Source organism: Pholis gunnellus (assembly GCF_910591455.1).
Source record: "Pholis gunnellus genome assembly, chromosome: 5".
NCBI classification, from domain to species: Eukaryota; Metazoa; Chordata; class Actinopteri; order Perciformes; family Pholidae; genus Pholis; species Pholis gunnellus.
Window position 1 is genome coordinate 22446227 of NC_136531.1, and position 20996 is coordinate 22467222.

A 20996-nucleotide genomic window follows, 5' to 3' on the forward strand; every position below is an offset into this window, starting at 1 on the left:
AACCCTAAAAAACATGTTTGCAAAACCGACAACGCAACCATAATTTACTCTTTATGATGCCTGTATGCAAATGTCAAGTCATCGTGTCAAACAAAACCCACAAAAACATTTAATGGTCATATATATATAAAGTTTGCATTCCAGCACATGTGTATCCCTTAACCGTGGTTTCGTTTTGTAGCCAATGTCGGGGATGTGGACGGTGAAGGTGCTCGGCCTGGGTGTGGTGGCGCTCTCTCTCGGCGTGGAGCTGCTCGGCCGGCTCCTCCGGTGCCTCAGGCCCCTTGGGACCCTGAACGAGGTCCTCTTCTTCCCCTCAGAGGTTGCCTGTGTGGAGCACATCTTCACTTCCCTGTCGCCGCAGTGAGTGAAACATACTCGCTGCACCGAGTAAAAGGAAGCTGCTGTGTGATTTTTCTCTGTATCGCTGTCAAGTGTGTTGTAATAATGGCCACTGATGCAAAAATTCATAGCCCCTAGATGCTTTCGGTAAGTGGATTTCGTCAGTGTAATCACCATTCCTCATCCCACTTGTTTTTCACTTAACAGGGCTGTTCTTTTACCTACTGAACATTTCTTTTATTCACATAAAATAATACTTAGAAAACCAAATTTTAACATAAGTATGAACCACTGGGTCTATTTGCATTTCTGCCGGCTTGAAAACTGCATTATTTCTGCTAAATAGAGTTATTGTAATGCAGCAGTGGGTTTCCTCACTTTGGAATATATATGAAAGGGAAAGAAAATCATGCGGGATATTGAGCACACAAGTCTTATTTTCTCTTGTTTTCATCTCCTCCAGCTCCTGTCTCTGCCCGTTGCGTCATGGCGCAGAGACCTCTCTGTCCCGTCTTCTCCGCCGCATCCTGTCCGCCTCCTCCTCCCTGGACCTGTGCGTCTTCGCCTTCTCCAACGTAAACCTGAGCAGGGCCGTGCTAGCGCTGCACGCTAGGGGGGTCACCGTCCGAGTCCTCACCGACAAGGACTACGTCGCCATCACTGGCTCCCAGATAGGGGTCCTCCGCAAGGCCGGTGAGGGAAACAAATCTGATTATTTAAAAAAGTTAATTAAAAAATCATTGTGAAGTATATAAACCAGGGGTCCCCAAACTTTTTCCTGTGAGGGCCACATCACTGAACATATCGTTAGACCTAGGGCCGCACGATTATGGGGGGGGTGCTACGTGCGTGCTGCTCGCAGGTGAGCGACTGTTGCATCGTGCGCGCGGATCGGGGCGGAACACCGCCGTGCGCGATACAGAGAGCAGGGGAATTGAAAACGCGCGACCATGTAGTGACAGACATGACATGCCGGCGTGTAAATAAATTAAGCAAAGTACCCGTCCTTCAAGCTCCTGTCTCTCTGCTCTTCTACTCTTCTACTTCTACAGGGTGCGCGCATGACAGCTCTCATCTCGTTCGCCCCCTGGTGGTTGGCTGATTCAGGAAGCGTTTGATTTGATATGTAGCAGAGCACGTATTTTAAACGTCAATATCGCAGACGATCATGCTCAGTTAATCGTGGCAGCAAAAATCGTGATCGCGATTAAAATTCGATTAATTGTGCAGACTGAAAAAAAATCATAATGCGTCTCTGGTATTGTTCAGGGGGCCGGACCAAATGTGGAGGCGGGCCGTATCCGGCCCGCGGGCCGTAGTTTGGGGACCACTGGTATAAACTGTGTGACTTTAACAATCACTGTGACGAAGCACCCTTACAATTTCACAAAATGGGGGACCAGGGAGTCACTTTTAGCCCTCCTTAGAGATAAAAAGTCACGCTAAACCTCCATGGAGGTCGTTATTATGGACACATTTCTCCTGAAATACGGGAAGGATGACTCTGCTCTCACTCAATAACAGGTTCCTCCGTCGGTGTTCCCGGACTATCAGTGTCTTTGTCAGTAAGTCCCACGGGGTCCCTGTGTGGCGATCGGAACCGTCTGGGTGAACGGAGGTTTCCACTACGAGCCCTCCTGTGAGCTCTGAGAGATTTTTGTGTCACGTGTCACACTTTCTCTCTCGGCCCTCTGCATTTAATTAATTACCGCCACTGTATATTGTTAAGTAAGAATTAAGTAAGTAAGAAATTGGCAAACCGGGCAGCAAATTTCATTAGGCAAAGTGTTTCTAAGTGTGTGTTGACTGCAAACCTTGTGAGAGCCACTTTGGCACAAGGGACAATCCACTCCTGTTTTCATACTGAATCTGTTTTGTCTGCAGAAACCTTTTTTTTTTATTATTATTATTATTATCCTCCTCAAATAACTGAAGGTGGGGGCAGGGAGAACCTTCCGGACTGTCTGCGTCCTGAGGTCAAAACTGAAGAGATGTCAAAACTTTGAATTGCCTTTGTCGTTTCGGAAAGATTTCCAAAAACCAAAAGAGGCATTTCATGCAGAGCGATTAGGGGGTCAAGGGGTTAAGTTCCTTTGTAAGAGAAATGGACAGTTAAAGTGTTAAGTGTTTTTTAATGTCTTTAATTAAAGGGGAGTGAACTTACCCTTTCAAGAGAGGATTTGCATGTCTAAATACCCGAAAGTATAATTATTATTGTTTTAGTTTTTGTACTGTATAAGCTTGTTTTATGTAAAATAGCTTCTGCAGTTGTTTAGTAAGTTACAATATCAACAATATCATAAAATTCTTCAAAAAGCTGATAGCAAGAGATAGGTAAGTAATCGTAATAACCATAAGTAAGGAATCCTTCCAGGTTTAAAGTTGATTGTCATATTTTTACAGCTCCTTTGCAGGTTTTTCCATCCCGATGATTTCTTCTTTGCTCCGTCTGGAAAAGAGAAAAGACACAAGCATCTTATGGTTTTATGGAGAGGATGAAAACATTCATTCAATTCAATTACATTGACTTTGTATAGCCCAAAATCACAAATTTGCTTCAGAGTGCTTTACAATGTGACATCCTCTGTCCCGGGACCCTCACATCGGTACATGTATGTGACCTTAAATGTCAAGTGTTGAGAGCTTCTGCTGAAATGACGTCGCAGTGGGGTAGAATAGTGAAAGTTGAGAGGTTTAAATGCATTTCGATTTGCTCTATACATATCTTTTTCTGCTCTGGTTCAGGTCAGCGCCGTCCGTTCAGAAACTCTTCTACTGGTGCGTTTGGTGTTTTGTGTATTCGTACTTCTCCGTTATGTGTTCACACAAAGCAACCTGTGTAGTGCCTCCACATTGTAATTGGAGACATTCTCCACCCTCTGCTCCCCATCAGGGATCTGCGCGCGGTGCGACGCCAACTCCGTCCACATGCACCACAAGTTCGCACTGGTGGACGGCCGGCTGCTCGTCACCGGCTCCCTCAACTGGACGCGGACGGCAGTGCAGAGCAACACGGAGAACGTCCTGGTCACCGAGGAGCCGGACCTGGTGCGACCCTTCATCGAGGAGTTCCAAAGGTTGTGGGAGAGCAACGACCCGGCCAGGTGCCTCCACCCCAAGTGACCAAAGGTCTGACGCCAGATCCTACACGACTGACTGACTAGCCACTGTGAATACTGAGCCGGGAGCTCATCCACCGCCGAGGTAGAAGGTATGCACGTTGAGTCTGGCCAGGCTAGCTGGGCCACAAAAACAATGACAGAATTTTATCTTGTGATGGCTTTTGACTCTTTTACTTTAGTTCAGACGACTAAAAGTGACAACGTTGCTGTTCAAGATGATGGAAAGTTTCATATCAGAAGAGCTGTCTACTTTACCAGACTGAGTCTGCGGTTAAGAGTTCCTGTTTGACTTACTTCTGTTTGGCACAGGCCTAAGATTTTTTTTTTTATTCAAGTTCATGTTTGTGTTATATTGTGTCACAGGTTTACAATCATTTTAGTTGCATTTTTTTAAAAGATCTCCCCCGAGGTGATCAAATTCATCTTATTTCTTTATGGTCATAATGTAATGAATCTATTACATGATACTTTTTCTCCTTTAGGACTAAAGGGATTATCTAGGCTAGTTAGGAATTTGAGTTTAATACCTTTTATTAGAAAAACAATCATCCACAGCTCACCCAGTGTACGAGTCTGCTCTAAATTGCAGTGGCTGTATAAATCCAGTGTATTGTTTACTGCGTGCTCCTGCTCTCAGGGACCAGGTTTTGCTGAGCAACCAATAAAAACCCTCTTTCACACTGCAGTTTTAGCAGGTCTGTTGCATCACTGCCCCGCAGCTGTAGTTTTTTCTGTCTCTTGCACCAACATGATTTGCTTTGACTCAGGCGTTACAGCACAGCAACTTGCTGGTATTCACAAAGCTTAACAATAACACCCTTTGAGGTTTGCAAAAACCCCAAGCAGAGCTGATCTGTTTTGGGCGTGATTCATGTGCCTAGGTGCATGACTCCTCGGGATGACGCTTGCTGATAAAGGCCAGGACCACTTGGGTTTAGTCGAGACTTGTTGTATTTCAACCATTTGCATCTCGTAGTTGAGCGTATGAAATGGGAATGTTAGACTTCAGGAATCAGCTGCTGTATTTTATCCACGCTGTGAAAGTGATCAATTCAGCTGGGAGTCATGAGTTTTCGATGCGTTACTAGTGCGTAATGCCTGCGCGGTTCAACACATATTACCAGAAGTTTACTATTGAAACGGCATTAAGCGCGACAGAATAATACCGGAAGTGTTGTGATTGTACCTTCAAATTAAAAGTTTGGCAGGACAAACGCTCATGCAAAATGAGTCAATGTAGTTCCATACTGGTTTCAAACTATTTGGATGAGTCACCTGGTTGATTTTGTTGTAATACGAAATACTTTTGATAATTGATGAATTGTATAGATCATTTGTCGTACAATATTGCCTAACATTTTATGTTTCCAGCTATTTAAGTAGAAATAATTGCTAAGTGTCTTTTGTTTATATTATTATGACTATATTATCTATGGGTTTTTTGGGGACAAATGGTCGGTTAAAACCAGCCATTTGAAGATGTCACCATGGAGCATTTCTCACTAGTTAGTATTCTGAACAATTAATCTATCTATACAAACAAAAATCAAAACGTTAATTGGTTAGCAAAACAAGTACTGGTCACAGCTCTACATACTACCTTTGCTGAGTATAGTTACTATAATCTATAGTATAAACACATGACATGATCACAGAGGAGGATGAAAAGCAACAGCCACCATATACTGTATGTAGTAGCAAACATTGCAATGTTAATGGACAAAACAAACTAAAACAATGACAGCGCATATCTGCTCCGAAGTTGTTTTAATAAATAACTCTCAAAACGATAAGAGAACGAAAAGTAGTGGTTTTAATTTGACAGTCTCTACCGGAAGTTCCATTCATATAACCACGGCTGACTTGACTGGGGATACACCGGTGGTGTCCCAGTGGCAGGCACATGCACAGCCTGGAGATCCGGGAGCGGAGCGCCTGAAGTGGAGCGGCCGACGGCAGCGCACGCCCATCGGCTTACAGGTAAGAGGTGGAAGACCGCGGGACGGACGGAGGAGACGGACTCATACACGGCAACCAAGGCGAGTTTAACGTCCACACGGTAGTCCGTGACGGCAGAGGGTTTGTTTTTGATGGCATGAGTTCGGAGTTCAGCTACCGTATGGTGGGGCAGTTTAGGCAAATTAGGCTAACTGTCAGTTGGCTAGCGTCACTCAACTTAACGTACATCTCGGGAAACTTTGTGTTTGTTGCAGTACATCAGGGCTGGTTTGTATGGAAATCATTAGCTTGATTCCAAGTGTCAACAAGTGCATGCCCCATGTGTCATCGCGCGAGCAGTATCCTGGTCTTGCGAAGTGCACACACTCATTTCCATGAACTACTTCAGCCCAGATGTCAACAGAGATGTGGAGTGACGTTTTGCTTCCTATGCGAGATGAACACCCAGCGTTATACGTCTCCACACACACACACACACACGGCAGTGTTGCGTGTTCTCATACTGACGCGTGGAGCATCAGCGTTCTGCTGAGTGGGTACAGCAGCAGGCCGCCAAGTCCCCTCTTTATGGTCTTGGAAGTGGTAATGCTGAGCTGGTCTCCAGAGAGATCTCAGCAATCAGGGAGGAGTACAGGACTCTCTCTCTGGAGGAGGAGGAGGAGGAGGAGGAGGAGGAGGAGGATGTGTGGATGAATGGATGGGTCAGCCCGTCTCCTTATGATGCAGAAAGATGGGAGGAAGGGGAGTGGGTGAGATGTGGATGAATGATGACAGCAGGGATGCATAGATGGATGAGAGAGAGAGAGGGGTGGCGGGGGGGAGATAAATATTGTGTTTAAACGGGTCGATGGATGGTCAGATGGATGAGATGCACACAGGGAGGGGAGGAGAGTCTATTGCCCCCCGCCCTCCCTCCCTTCTCGTCCACCACTCAGCATCCACCGACCCCATACGTTTATGCAGTGCGAGGCCGCGTTGACGCGTGGACACAGAGAGTGAGCAGCAGGTGAAAAACACCTCCATTTACCAACATCTGCATCAGCATCTGCTCAGCTATCAGAGTGGATGAATTTCAGGCACGTGAGTGTGAATCCTCAAATAACTCAAATAACTCCCTCTGACATTCAAACACACGAATACTCTGTTACCCTGTTAGGAATTTACTGAAGCCGAACCTGTAATAACTTCTTTGTACCGACGTCTCCTGTTTCTTTGTGGGATTTTTGATAAACGATTATTTTCATTATTAGTTGATTATGTTTGCTGTTTAATGGATGAAGCGTACATAAAGCCAGGAAGTCATTTTTTCATTTTCTTCTTGTGTTCGACCAACAGTCCAAAACCAAAAGACATTCAATTTAGAATGTCAAACTGAGAAAAGCAACCAATCGTCACATACTGAGAGCAAAGAATTGTGTTTTTATGAATGAGTTTCACAGTGTGTTCATACGGTCGGGAGTGTGACAGACCATTCTTCTACCTCCTCTGATAGATGGCTCTAGCCAGAGATCCAGGGGCCGGCCAGGAGCAGAGAGACGCAGCCGACCAAAACTTTGACTACATGTTCAAGCTGCTGATCATCGGCAACAGCAGCGTGGGGAAGACCTCCTTCCTGTTCCGCTTCGCAGACGACTCCTTCACCTCGGCCTTCGTCAGCACGGTGGGCATCGACTTCAAGGTCAAGACCATCTACAGGGGCGACAAGCGGGTCAAACTTCAAATCTGGGTTCGTTGGGAAAATCTCTCACATGAGCTGTAAACACAAGTCGTTTGTAAAAGACAAAGCGATGTGACTTTATTGTAGTTTAAAGCAACGTTTTGAGATGTCTTCATCTCTTTTGTCTTTTTTATAAAGTGGTTTGTACTCTTTTAGCTTGCCAACCTATCCTGGCATGAAAAAGAATCGCACAGCTAATTAGAAATCCCTTACTCTCCTTCACCTTCCTGCTTTCAAACTGTTTACCGTCACGCGCTCATAGTGTGGGTTCTCCTCTGCAGCAGGAAGAAAGCGTAAACGTCTGGCAGATAAGGCCAGAACAAACTGATGGATGTTTGCTCAGTGCAGAGGCAGAGACGTTAAAAGCTGGCACACTTGTGCTTCAGTTCGGCCAGGTTTAACTCTTAAGTAATCCGGCACATAAAAAGCTTGAACAACTCTGATATTATGTACTATGTGCTGCTACTTGTGGCGGTTGCAGTCTGCCCCGGAAAAGTTGGAGTTAGTCACCTGGTTTGGCTCTCGTTTGAATACCCTTAAGGCTAATTTGCACCTTTAGCCGTTAGCCCGTGGCTAGCTCTATTGGACCAAAGCTATATATCGGCAAACAGACTCTTTTAGGATTAGGACTAATATTTTTGCATCAAAGATGTTAGTGTTTGCAAGTCTTTACTGTGTATCTGACTGTGTTCATGTCCCTTCAGACATTTTCTGGAATAATAATAGAAGAATAGAAAACAACATGACACACAAAAATCCTCCATTTAAACCCAGATTCTTTCAGAATTACCCATCTTTCCCATTCATTACAAGGAATAAAAAAATATATATACAGTACATTTTAAGTGAAAGTGTTTAGGAAGGAACAAAATTCCTTAAAATATTCCCATCAAATGGCGAAAATTGACCCACTACATCAGAAAATCCATATATGGATCGGCTGTATATAAGTTGACAAAGTGACTGGGTTTTTGAAGGCTCAAATTGGTCATTTCGGCCTTCGCCATCTTGATTGCCATCTTGTTTTTGTTTCTGTCTATTTGGCTCTAAATGGACCATAAATACTAAATGAACATCATGCTGTATTGAAGAAGACTTGAAACTAGAGATTGAGACCATAAACTCATGTTTACAATGTTTACTGAGGTAATAAATCAAGAGAGAAGTAGAGTCATATTCTCATAGACTTCTATTTGAAAGCAAAGAAGTCGCCCCCTGATGGCCATTAGAGAGAATACAAGTTGAAAGCATTTCAGCATTGGCTTCACTTTTTAGTCCCCGAGGTTGCTGGCTGGTAATGAAGCATAGAATCATTATTTTCTCAATGGTGCCCAAGTATTGTGTAGATAGGACAGCAGGGTATCAAAATCATCGAGGATAAAGAAAAGAACCAAAAGTCTCTTCTTTGGCCATCTCGCATAAACAAGACTGAGAAGAACAAACGCTATGCTAATTGATTAGGTTTAACCTGATAAAGAGTCTAGTTAGCCTCCGGCAGAGGTGTCAGTTTAGAATCATCATTAAGGAATAAAGAGCTTTCCAAGAGAATGCTCAGGAAGCGTTTAACTCCCCACAGTAGATGCAAATATATATATAATGTACACAGAGCAAACAGGCTTGCTGGCACTATATCAGCAACACTAAGCACACAACACTGCAGTCTATTTAATGCCAGGGCTGTAATTTACTTGAGGTAATTATCTGGGGTTGAGAGGTCGTAAAATACAGCTTCAAGTGACGGCAGAGGGAATCATGCTTCTGAAGGCGTTGTTGCGCAACGCGGATTGTTTATCCTCCCCACGATCCCTAGTTCGCCCTCTCACACGCCGCTGCCTGTCAGGGATGTGGAGTAAACTCATTCCTCACACTCTGCAGCTAATGACAGTCGATGTTCAACATCGTCCCCAGACAGCGGGGTTCATGAAAGATGCATGGGTTTGAGCTGCCGGAGCTGAATGTGCTTACCGCGCAGACTGACTCCGTAGGACAGATCTATTACTGAATGTTGTTGGAAGGTGAGGGCTCAACCCCAGACTACTTCATCCAACGCTTTAAGCAGTTCAAGGCACAGCCGAGGAGCATATCTTGGTTGTATATACAGGGTGTGGCAGCATCAACACATGCCGGGAGGGATTAGCTTCTGCTCCACCAGAGTCATTGATGAACCCCGTCCTCTCCCTGCTCCTCTGGGGTTTCAGGGAACACAAGGTCGCAGACTTTCTCAGGTGTGTCATGTGTTCACAGGACACAGCGGGGCAGGAGCGCTACCGGACCATCACCACAGCTTACTACAGAGGAGCCATGGGGTTCCTGCTGATGTACGATATCACAAGCCAGGAGTCCTTCTGCGCCGTACAGGACTGGTGGGTGGACCAGTATTCACATGTTGGCCTGCGTATCGGCCGTTATCATATAAAGTTTGGGGGTCGTCCCCCAAGAACATTTGTGAGGTTTTTTGACTTAATGCTGTGTAATTCCACAAAGATAACGCCCTAAAAGCTGAAGTACAAAACAATACGAAACCAAACGGTCATTGAATTATTATTTTCTTATTTACACGTATCACAGCCGTCATATGAACATTTCATTCTTCTGGCAATGTTTGCCCTCTAAAATCACGTTCTGTAAATATGCAAAAGAGCAGATTCCACCACTGGCTGCAGGTAAATACAGTAAAGTGTATTATTATTATTATTATTATTATTATTTATTGTGTGAAAACATTGCTTTGCTGTTTCCCAGGGCAACCCAGATCAAGACGTACTCGTGGGGCAACGCTCAAGTAGTGCTGGTAGGCAATAAGCTGGACTTGGAAGAAGACAGGCAGGTCCCCACCGAAGATGCCCAAAGACTGTCTACAGAGCTCGGTTGGCACACACACACACACACACACACACACACACACACTTTTAACACGCGCTCAGCAAGAACACGCGAGACAAAGCGCCTCTCCTTCCTCCGCTCTCCGCAGGCTTCCAGTTCTTCGAGGGCAGCGCCAAAGACAACGTCAACGTGAAGCAGGTGTTTGACAAGCTGGTGGACGTCATCTGTGAGAGGATGAACGAGAGCGTCAACGGCGACGCCAGTCCGTCAGCCAATCACAAGGAGGCCGGCCTGAAGGAGACGCCCCGCGGCGGCCCGGGCGGCTGCGCGTGCTGATGGCCGGCAGTGGGAATCCACACAAAGCTGGTTTCACAGTCGCGCACACACACACACTACCGGATTGTCCAAAAATGATCATTGTAGATGTTCTTATTCATGTTACTACAATACTTTAATTGATGCTTAGCTCCCGCTTCATTGTCATTCTAATGTGACTGTTACACTGAGATGCCAAAGAGCTGCACTGAGCGGCTGTGCCTTTTCTCTTTCAACCCGTCACCTCTGCTTCAGTGCTTGTTGTTTAGTGGGTGAAGGGCACCTGTTGCAGGTGAGGATGTAACTGAATGGCAGGAGCATTGTTCGGGGGGATGTCTGTGATTTCTACCTGTGTCATGCCGCCCCCTTGTGGCTGCTGCATGGAAATGCATCACTGTGACTCGTTACTGCACACACACACTGTGTGTCCTGTGAACTTGTCGTCCTGCTGAGGAAGAAGGAAGTTCAAACATACCTAAAGGGTGCTGTTTCATTGCAGTCTTATTGCGGTTTTGGAGGGATATTCTCATTTGGTTTTAATTTATATTTTTCTTTTTCGTACCTTTTTAATGGTTGATGCTCGTTCAATATTTCCTCTGCCTGGTTTATTGGTTTATTGTGTCTCTATGCGTCTGGATTAAAAGATGTGGATCCGTACAGTCCGTCTGTTGGTTTTCATTTGCACAAAGTCTGTTATCTTAATGTTATTTTTCTGAATTAAACAACACTTCTAAATAATAAGAATAATTCTTTATACGTTTCTAAGAAATGAGTCCCTTTAATATGGAACAAGAGTCAAACATTTATTCCCCCCCCCCCTAAATAATGTCTCCATTTATTAGCAAATTAATTATTCCTCAAGTTTATGTTTGTATAAATTATTAATTTATTGAGGCTTTTGAGCTTTCTGTTGAATTTAACAAAACAAGTCATTCATTTCTGGTCATGAAAGTTTCCGTTCTATTTTTTAAGGGACTTTGGTCACCAGGAAATGTTGCTTAGCCCAAATGCAAAGTCGGTGACGTCTAGGGCATCAACCCTTTTTTATTTTCTGTGTGTGTGTGTGTGTGTGTGTGTGTGTGTGTGTGTGCGCGGGGGGGGGGGGGGGGTTGGGGTGTGTGTGTGTACTTGTGAAAAGATAAAGGGGCATGTGAAAGCCTTGTTGAGCAGACACTCCTGATTGATCAGACCTCAGAGGACGGACAGACCGAGCTGCACAGGTAAGAGCTTCATGCTTTTTCATACTTTTCATTAAATCATCCGACTATATGATCAACAACAACAAAAAACCTTTATTTCTTACATAAACCTGCCTTAAATGGCGAATTAACATTTGACATGATGCAGTATGTCTTTGCCAAAGAGAACTTTTCCAGCTACTTTAGTAATAGAATGAAGGGATGATGAATGACAAATGTTTTGAATTGGATAATTGATATTTCCCTCGTAATCAATCATATTTACCTTGAGGTAGCTGATAACCTTATTGTTGCTATTTTGTTTGAGTAGTTGTATATCATATTTGAATGGGTTCACTTCAAATATATGAGACTGTATTATATTTACCAACAAACTAGTTGAACCAAGAATCGTCCAACTCGGTTCTCTTTAACAGTATATAAAAAAACAAAACGCTACATTTCAAATAAAAGAGTTGATGTTGGAAATTTCAAATGTTCTCTGATGTTCTGATTTGGCCTCCATTCAACGCATTCCAAACAAACAACATGAGATTTTATTGTTGATATAAAAGCATTTTATGGCTTCTTGGAAACGGTATGTTCCCACTGAATATTACAGCCGGAGCTGCAATAAGGAAGATAAAAGGGTCAATAACTATAAAACTGAGCTCATATCTCTGACACAGAGAACAGAAAGAAACAAAGTTGTTCAAGGTCGGGGACAAGGGTGATTCTTTTATGGCTTTTCTGGGCTACTTGCAGTGTGATAACCAGTAAGCTGTTAAGATGACTTTACCTTTATTACCTAATCATTAACTCATCGGAGGACATTTTAATAATTGCAACCATATCATGACAGATACAGTATGACATACATGACCTATACTTGGCACCTTTTTTAAACCTGTGCTTCATAAATGTTATGGCATTCTGCATTTCAAGTCGTGAACACATTTAACATGGTAGAAAAGACACTTTATATAGTGGTAATAATTTAATGGTAAAATTGAAAGAGAGCGCCACGGTACTATAAAACTGCTCGTACAGTTTTACAATGAAAAGCACAAAAGTTCAGAGCTGGAGGAAGTGAGTTTTCTGCCTCTCTAGCAGATGGAGATTTATGTGTAAAGAGGAAACCCATAAGTGTTACTGTTACTGAAAGGTTTGCTTGGTAATCCTTTAAATAACTTGCAGGCAAGGCAACATTTTAAAAAACAAGTAAGTGTTGATATAAACAAGCAACTTATCTCACACATCAACCGAAACCCCGGGATTAGGTCAGCAGGACAAACCTGCCCAATGTAAAGGCGATTAAGACCCCTTGTGTTTTACTGCCAGTTACTGTGGTTAATGTATAACCAAAGCAAATGCTGTTTGACCCACGTTGGTGCTCGCGTGTGTTGTCAGCCGTTCTCATACCATTGATTTTCCCATGTGAGGTCAAATGCAAAGTTGTGCAGTTAACCAAAATCCCCTAAGAGATAAATAAGGAAGTGTGACCAGTTATACTATAATTTAGCTATCGGCTCAGTTTAACACACTTTTTTTCTTCTCTGTTTTATTGAAGTGTGAATAAAAGAAGAAGGAAAAACAAACGCCAAGATGTGTTGCTCCGGCTTTCTCAAAGTCATGATGTTTATCTTCAATGGCGGCATCTTTGTAAGTTGTAAAAAAGAGGAAATGACTTCTTTTCGACTTCTGTTGCCCAGCTTTTTTTCATGTTGGCCTGGTCCCAGAAGAAAACAGACGAGAGATCACCAGCAAGCTATTCACTTTGGCTTTGTATACAATTCTCCTTTACAGCAATGCTGTGTACTTCCTATGTTCAGTGATAGCTGAAAGGAATAGTTTGACATTTTGGGAAAAACACACAAGTTATTCGATAAGATGGATACCACTCTCGTGTCTGTAAGCTAAAGATGAAGTTACAGTAAGGAGACAGTTAGCTTATAGCTTAGCATAAAACATTTGTTTTCCCAAAGAGTGTTCTGCCTAGTCCTGCCCTACTGTGCTGTGACTGGCTAGTACTGGCTAGTATTACTGTGCTGTGACTGGCTAGTACTGGCTAGTACTACTGGGATTGGCTAGTACTGGCCTGTACTACTGTGCTGTGACTAGTTTATAAGCCCTGCTTCCTGTCTTTATGCTAAGCTAAGCTAAACAGCAGCTGGCTGTAGCTTCATATTTGCCGTAGGCACAAAAGCAAATAAGCTCATTTCCAAAAATGTTGAACTATTCTTTTTATCATTTCTTTAAACATTCTAAATAATTATCAGGCTGAACTATGTAATGACTCATATCCACAGTTCATCACAGAACAAGTATTTTTTTATGGAAGGCCTATAACACAACCTTTTTTAGGATTCTTAACTTTTGCATTTTCCCGATTATAAAAATAAACTCCTTTTCAGCATGTCTGCAATGCATATTTTATAACACTTTACCATTATTTCTCCATGCTTTTAAGTCACATCCTTGTATCATCTCTCTACTTTCTTCTTTCTCTCTGTTCTTTCCTCACCCAACACACAGTTGGCAGGTGCATGCATCCTGGGCGTGGGAGTGTGGGTGAAGGTGGACAGTAGTTCTCTGCTGGGTTTGCTGGATAACGTGGAGGGCACTCCGTCTGGCTTATCCCAGCTGGTCAACGTCGCCTACCTGCTCATCGCAGTGGGCGCCGTGCTGCTGGTCATTGGCTTCCTGGGCTGCTGCGGAGCTGTCAGGGAGAGCAGGTGTATGCTGCTGACGGTGAGTGATGTTTGCTAGATCAACTGCACTGGATAGGATAGAAAAGTTTATAGAAATTTGAAATAATGCCACAACCGTTTAGACTTTTTTAGCTACTTAAAACATAATGGATCACAATATTAAATTAAATAATCTGATTTAATCTGATTTAATTAATTTCTTACTTGTGGTGAGGTGTGTTCAAAATGACATAAACCTTCTTTTGAAATATAACTTTTTTTTAAATTAGAACTGAGGAGAATAGAGAATTGCCTGTATATCTGAGATTTTTGGGATATGAAATGTGAATTCTGGTAACTGTAAAAGTTTAAGTTTTTGACGTTTTTTTCACCAGAGAAGTCAAGCAGAATGCCTTCTCGTTCCGTCCTGGTATGAATCTGCTAAATATTTTAGCATGTAGCTTCAGGTTTGCGGTAAAAATCTGATGAAATGCTCTTCGTCCAGGCCTGTTTCTCACTCTGTTGGTGAGGGTTTTATGGATTCACAATACTGTCTGACAGGGAAAGTTTTACAGCCTCATTTATGATTTTCTCAACCATCCAGTTCTTCAGCATTGTGCTGATTATCTTCCTCATCGAGGTAGCGGGAGCTGTGGTGCTGCTCGTCTTCAAGGATGTGGTAAGTGGCTCTCAAGGATCCACTTGGCAATAATTGTCATTTGGTCAGATTTAGTTTGAACAACCCTGAAGAGCTTTGCTAAAAAATGTTGTCCTTTTCAGGCCATGGACATTTTTGATAATCTGGGGGATGAAGTTAAAACAAGCATTAAAAAGGAGTATGGAAGCAGTGACAGTTTCACCTCTCTCTGGAACGCCACCATGAACGAGGTACTGCATTTTTAATCTATCTTTTAAGTGAAGTAAAGTCCTGATGTGTACTCACGGTTGATGCAACGTTCGAGACAAAAGTAGTGGCTCTTTTATCCCACAGCTCAGCCAACTCTAACAGGTATTGGATTACTTGAATATTCTCTGTGGATTTGCAATAAAGGCACACTTTGTGTCTTTGCTACAGTGAAAAGAGTAATAGCCCTATGCTGATGACCAAAACTGTCTTCTGACCTCTGTCTACACTATAGCATCACAGCAGTGGAGTTAAGACTATTAAATTGTGTTTTTGTTAAGATTTGGGACTAACACTTGTTGTGGTTTCCTTCTAGTTTAAGTGCTGCGGATACAAGAACTACACAGATTTCGACGACTCCACTTTTTACAATGACAATGGACGAGATCTCTATCCAGTCACATGTTGCAATGACACCCTCACCGCGTGCACTACAGACAAAGCACATCTTTCGGTACGAGACCACTCTACTCTGGGTTTAACTCCAACAAAACCATTCAACAGTCAATTCCTAATCTCTGCTCAAACCTGGTGTTTCCCTTCCAGAGGATTGATGGCTGCTTTACAATGCTGCTGCAGCTGATAGAGGAAAACGCTGAGATCATTGCAGGGGTGGCTCTAGGAATCGCTGCTCTAGAGGTATCGGTATCAAATAGACATTATAGACATTACACAGACTTTGGCCACACAGTTGCTTTTATAGAGCGGTATTTGAATGAAATATCTTTAAATTGTCATTTCTTTTACTTTATGTCTCATATTGCCACGTCCTGATAAATAGAGACCGGAATTGCATTGCTAGGCAACATCTCTGGTTCATGTTTACTTCCCGTCACCTGATGTCATTCACATACACAAGAAATAATCCCTCTGTGACATGGTCTGCAAATAACAATGATAACTTGTTACAATACTTGTCTGTGGACACATAGTGACCTTTGAAGCGGCTATAATCGATATTTTTATAATAACAATTTATCAAATGACAATGTGAGAGGGGTTGCTGGTAGCGATTCACTGTTTGCTTGTTATTTGACGGGGTTATTTGTTCAGGCCACTAAGGATAGCTGATTTTGGTGTCACACGATGTTAACACTGTCACTTCCTGGGAAATATTTCCAGCATAAATTGACTTGAACTCTCAATTTAGGCTGTTACAAACCCTTCACAACTGATTTACTTTTAAACATCAAAATGGTTCAGTTGTGACTCAGTTCCTGGGTTTTTCAGAAATCTATGATTCTGCAGAGTATATCCTACAGAACTTTGTTAATTAAACTTCTACAATCTGTTACTTGTATCTCAGATCCATTACACTGTGTTTAGATAATCTGTTGATGAACTGTTGTCTTCACAGATTGCTGCGATGGTGGTTTCGATGGTCCTCTACACGAATATTGGCAACAAGGCGTGATATGTCCTGTTGGGATGAGATAACGACATTCTAATCAGTGGACAAATCATACTTAGGCCGTAGCCGTTTTTCTATGGATGAAGTTTTTTTCTATTTGATTCAAAACAATCAGACAGACAAATTTGTAATCCTCTACATGCGTTATGTAGAGCATTAACATGGAGAGGTAGTCAATGCATCTAATACGTTCTTAGTTTCAGAACTATATCTGTACACATTTTACACTGTGATTTATTTATGTTTTAAGAAGCAGACATTGTATGTGCTGATACATATAGTTAGTAATATGTGATGATGCACAGGGCAGAAAGGATCTGCACAAGTTATTTCCCTCACACTCACTGCAAGCTGTAATATAATGAATTTATTTTTGTATGTTTGATCATATTGAAATAATAAATATCACAATATCACCTCCTTCTTTTATTTACGTTGTGATTTTGGTCTTCTTTGGCATGTTTTCATATGTTATATTAGGAAACATGCAATATACAACTATGTCAGAGGATAATGGTTAATTTATTACCCATAGGTAGTCGTTAGCGCCTTGTTCGTAGCCTTCTCCCAAGTGCGAAGCACGCCGACTCATGGCCAAAAATACGTGATATTGTGTACAATCTTCTTAGTTAGTTAGTATAATGATGTATAATTGTGTTTGCAGTGTGTAAAATGGTTTACATGATTAAGTTTCTCAGAATTTCTTCGTCAATTTGGTATATAGCATGTATGGAGCAATAATAATATTTCTTTATGAAAAGTCCATTTTACGACATTCGGAACCGAACATGGGGCTCGCTCGGGTACAAGAGGTAGTTTAACTTCAACATTTTTAAAGTTAAAACTTCAAGCCATATTACGTTAGCACGCTGCACACGACTTCAGTAGTTCTAGACAGTTTCATCTAGCTAGCAGCTTATGCTAACTCCAACTATGGCTAAACAGCTACATTTGAACCGCTTGTTTTAAGCAGCAGGATGGTTGTGAGACGTTTGGTGGCTCTGGGAATGAAAGAAGCGGCTAACGTACATCCTCATCGTCATGATGCTAACGTTAGCGGTCTTGCTAACGTTACTCACGTGCACTGCCACCAGCATCCAAAGAGCCAAATGGGGGACCTGCCGCTCAACCAAAACTGTTAACATTCCCAGCTACTGTCACAGAAACCGCGCTCACTCAACAGCAATTTGTATGGGAAGTTCAAGTGGACTCAATATAAAGTACGAGACTCAGCGTTTTGCAAAGCATGTGCATTTGTCCACAAAATGCACACCTAGTTAGCTTTTCTAAGAAATGTCTACAAAAATTGGAAGCGGACTATGAAGACAATCAACCTGTTCAACTCAAAGCTAAAGTTTCTGTAAAGAAGTTCTGAATTGAAACATAATGGTAACGAGGGTTATGTGCAGTGTTGGATTTATTAACGTGTTATTGTCTCTTGATAGGCCTGTTGCATTTTGGTGTCAAATTGTAAGCAGATGTATATCAATGAATTAATTGTATTTGGCTTGTTATGGTCTGGCTCTAAAACCAAAGCAAATGTCATGAAAACTCAGGCAAGGAGTTAACCAAACAAATACTTTTAATAAACAAAAGCCCCCCCCCCCCCCCCCCCCCATAAATCATCATCTTCAGGCTTTATATTATTTCGATATATTGATAGATATTGTCTCAGATTTTGTTTAGCGTAAAATGTCAAAAGTGCTGTCTTTTCCTGGTTTTAAAGGCATGCATCACAGTAAAATGTTGTAATTTTCTGAACATACCTGGCTGCTTTAGCTGTTCTATTATTTTCCTTGACCCACTTGGTGACTATATCCCCACGAAGGATGACTGTTTGTCAAAAATCTCAATGTTTGCATGTTTCCTAAAAGCACCAACGGTCAACCCCACAATATTGTTGCAATATTGATATTGAGGTATTTGGTAAACAAAGATTGTGATTTTCTTCATATCGCCAAGCCCTCGGCTAGCATAAGCCAATGCACTGAGCTTACTCGCTGTCCTGTAGCTCTTGGTCTCCATGCAACTATTGTGCAGTGGTCAGTAACATTAGCCTGCTGTAACTGAGTGTGTGAGCTGGTGGTGCTCTCGACCATCCAGAGCAGGATGCATGTTGACATGAGTAGCCTATACTGCGCATGCTAAAATTCCCTTCGTCCGCCTGTTTTTCCCTATATATTTTGTATATATACATTTAGGACTTGCGTCCTTCAGATGGCCAGACAGAATGCTGATGTCACTTTGTGTCTGCTGCATGGGTCTATAAGCCACTGTTTATAGCACATATCAATTTTATAAGGTGGCAATATGTCAGTGTTGTGTTTACAGCTTGTTTCTGCTGCACCCATGTGGCTAAAAAAAGAAGTGGAAGTAGGGACGGTATTTAAGGTGACACGCTGGTCAAGAATGATGCCCTGTTTCACAGATTAAGGAACCACAGACATTTTACCTTCACATGAGTAAAAAAAAGGAGGCATGTGATTTTATAGCACCGAAGCATTAATGCCTCACCGTATCATCAGTGTTTTATATATATTCTCCCAGTCACAAACAGGCAGCTCATATTATGTCCACTACATCCCTCAACAGCCTGTGTGTTGTCATAAATAATGCCAATGAGCTGCTATTCAATTACATGGGGGGAATGGAAAGGTGAGTGTGTTCCATATGGTCTGGCCTTCTGGTCAGAGCTGTTTTAATTTGCTTCATGCAATGTAAGTAAATTACATTTCAACAGGTTTATTGCTGCTTATACATTACAGGGCAGTTTACATCAGACAGGGTCGATTACAGTTAATGCGTCAGTATGTGTGTGTGTGTGTGTGTGTGTGTGTGTGTGTGTGTGTGTGTGTGTGTGTGTGTGTGTGTGTGTGTGTTTAGTGGGGTAGTTAGTGAAGTTTAATGTGTGCTCACTGCTGGCAGCAGCTTCTCCCGTCACATGCTGTGAGATAGCTATACCTGATGACCCTCCTCAGTGGCGTCATAATCTGGAGAAGTTGTCTCCATTACTGTCATCGTAAAACGGTTGGAACGGCAGTTAAATGCAACATGTGACTATGCTTCATATCGGTTTTCTCTGGGTTAGGCAGTTTTAATGTCCGTCTGTGGACACTCTTGTAAAGGTGAACTTGAGCAGTAAGTGAAGTCGAGATACACTGTGAGTCACACTTGTAGCACTTCAAACCTATATGAGTGTATTCTGAATGCTCCTCTCAGGTTTCATGTTACAGATCTATTTAGTGCGTTCATGGTTACCAATAGGACACATTCTCTTACAAACAACTAGAACCATGCAGGTTTCTTTGGCTTTTCCTCACAGGAAAACGCTGTTTGGTTCCTGGTAGAACATGTTATTAAGGTTCCACCTGAAACCCTTTCAGAGGGTTCTACTTAGAACCCAACGTAAAAACCGTTATACGACCATATTCGAAAGGTTCCACCCAGAACCTCCAGAGAACCCATGGTTCCATCCAGAACCCTCTTCTACCTGAACCTTTCCACCTTCGAAGAGTGTTAACAAGACCCCAGCCAGGCTTTTACTGTATATTCCAAGGGTTTAAATACTTAGATGTCGAACACTCACACGACTGTAGACTATTCGATTAGTTGATTTAATCAACAGATTTGTAGAACTGAGTTTCTCCACAAAGAAACACACACAGCACCATTTCAAATCGTGTGGGTAGCAGAGATGTGCTCACAAGTTTCTTCGTAAGAAGTCATTCAACATGAAAAGGCATAAGAAATATCTATTAAAGAAATCTTTTATTAAAGGAATCTTACTCGACTAATTTTCAAAGAGGGGGCAGCCAAACGGCTACTCTTCTATGTTCCAGGGGTTTAATCTAGAACCCTAAAAGCCGGGGCTGATGTGGTGCTGCATAACCCACAACAATCATAGTTCAGAATCACAGTATTTGGGCTATATTGTGTGGGCTGGATTGTGGGTGTTCGCGTTTAACACCCATGCTTTCAACAATCCTTGAAGAATCCTCTGTCTTCCACAAAGGGTTCTTTGGATGAAAGGGGGTCTAAATAAAACCCTTAGTCTCACAAAGAACCCTTGAAAAGCCCTTTCTTCAAGAAACAGCTGTTGTTGTATATGTGTTTTCAACATTTATTTTATAATTACAGACTGTATGCCTGAGCAGTAAAGCTAACTTTATACAAATAAACAACAATTAGAACGTAGTCTTGTTCAAAATCATTCAATTAAAAAAATCTTTAGTTCAAGGTCAATCGTTTCCTTAGTTCTGTAGTCATAATGTGTTACACCATGCAGGTGTTTTTAAGTCTGGTTTTATTGACTTTATTTCTCCTGGCTGTATCAGCGGCAGTAAAATAAAGTCAATAATCCTGAGAGAAAGAGGTGTGTTTGACCTTTTCTTCACTAAACGACTCAACACTAAACTGAGTTTCCCCTTTCTGACGGTGCGATTCATCATCGTCTTGACGGCCACAGCAACATCGACCTGTGTTGAGAAGCTGTCGTTAGTTCTATCAAGTTTATCGCTGAGGCATTGCAATGTAAA

At 42.3% G+C, this 20996-nt stretch overlaps 3 protein-coding genes across 4 annotated transcripts; all 3 read left to right on the forward strand.

Annotated features, from left to right (window-relative positions):
• Nucleotides 1–184: 184 nt before the first annotated feature.
• pld6 (phospholipase D family, member 6) lies at nucleotides 185–3465 on the forward strand (the record flags this gene model as incomplete). Its single annotated transcript, XM_079160253.1, has 3 exons — nucleotides 185–363; nucleotides 806–1035; nucleotides 3236–3465. 3 exons carry the CDS (start codon nucleotides 185–187, stop codon nucleotides 3463–3465), a joined length of 639 nt encoding a protein of 212 aa, XP_079016379.1.
• Nucleotides 3466–5337: 1872 nt separating this feature from the next.
• rab3da (RAB3D, member RAS oncogene family, a) lies at nucleotides 5338–10935 on the forward strand. 2 transcript variants are annotated; one of them, XM_079159110.1, is made up of 5 exons: nucleotides 5338–5444; nucleotides 6916–7149; nucleotides 9385–9503; nucleotides 9883–10007; nucleotides 10112–10935. In XM_079159110.1, exons 2-5 carry the CDS (start codon nucleotides 6916–6918, stop codon nucleotides 10297–10299), a joined length of 666 nt encoding a protein of 221 aa, XP_079015236.1. In that variant the 5' UTR covers nucleotides 5338–5444; the 3' UTR covers nucleotides 10300–10935. The 2 variants fall into 2 exon arrangements, with proteins under 2 accessions (XP_079015236.1, XP_079015235.1); XM_079159109.1 differs by having other exon boundaries at nucleotides 5356–5503.
• Nucleotides 10936–11429: 494 nt separating this feature from the next.
• tspan34a (tetraspanin 34a) lies at nucleotides 11430–16890 on the forward strand. The gene is made up of 8 exons (XM_079160049.1): nucleotides 11430–11498; nucleotides 13027–13118; nucleotides 13992–14207; nucleotides 14751–14825; nucleotides 14927–15034; nucleotides 15367–15504; nucleotides 15597–15689; nucleotides 16408–16890. Exons 2-8 carry the CDS (start codon nucleotides 13062–13064, stop codon nucleotides 16462–16464), a joined length of 744 nt encoding a protein of 247 aa, XP_079016175.1. The 5' UTR covers nucleotides 11430–11498; nucleotides 13027–13061; the 3' UTR covers nucleotides 16465–16890.
• Nucleotides 16891–20996: the final 4106 nt, after the last annotated feature.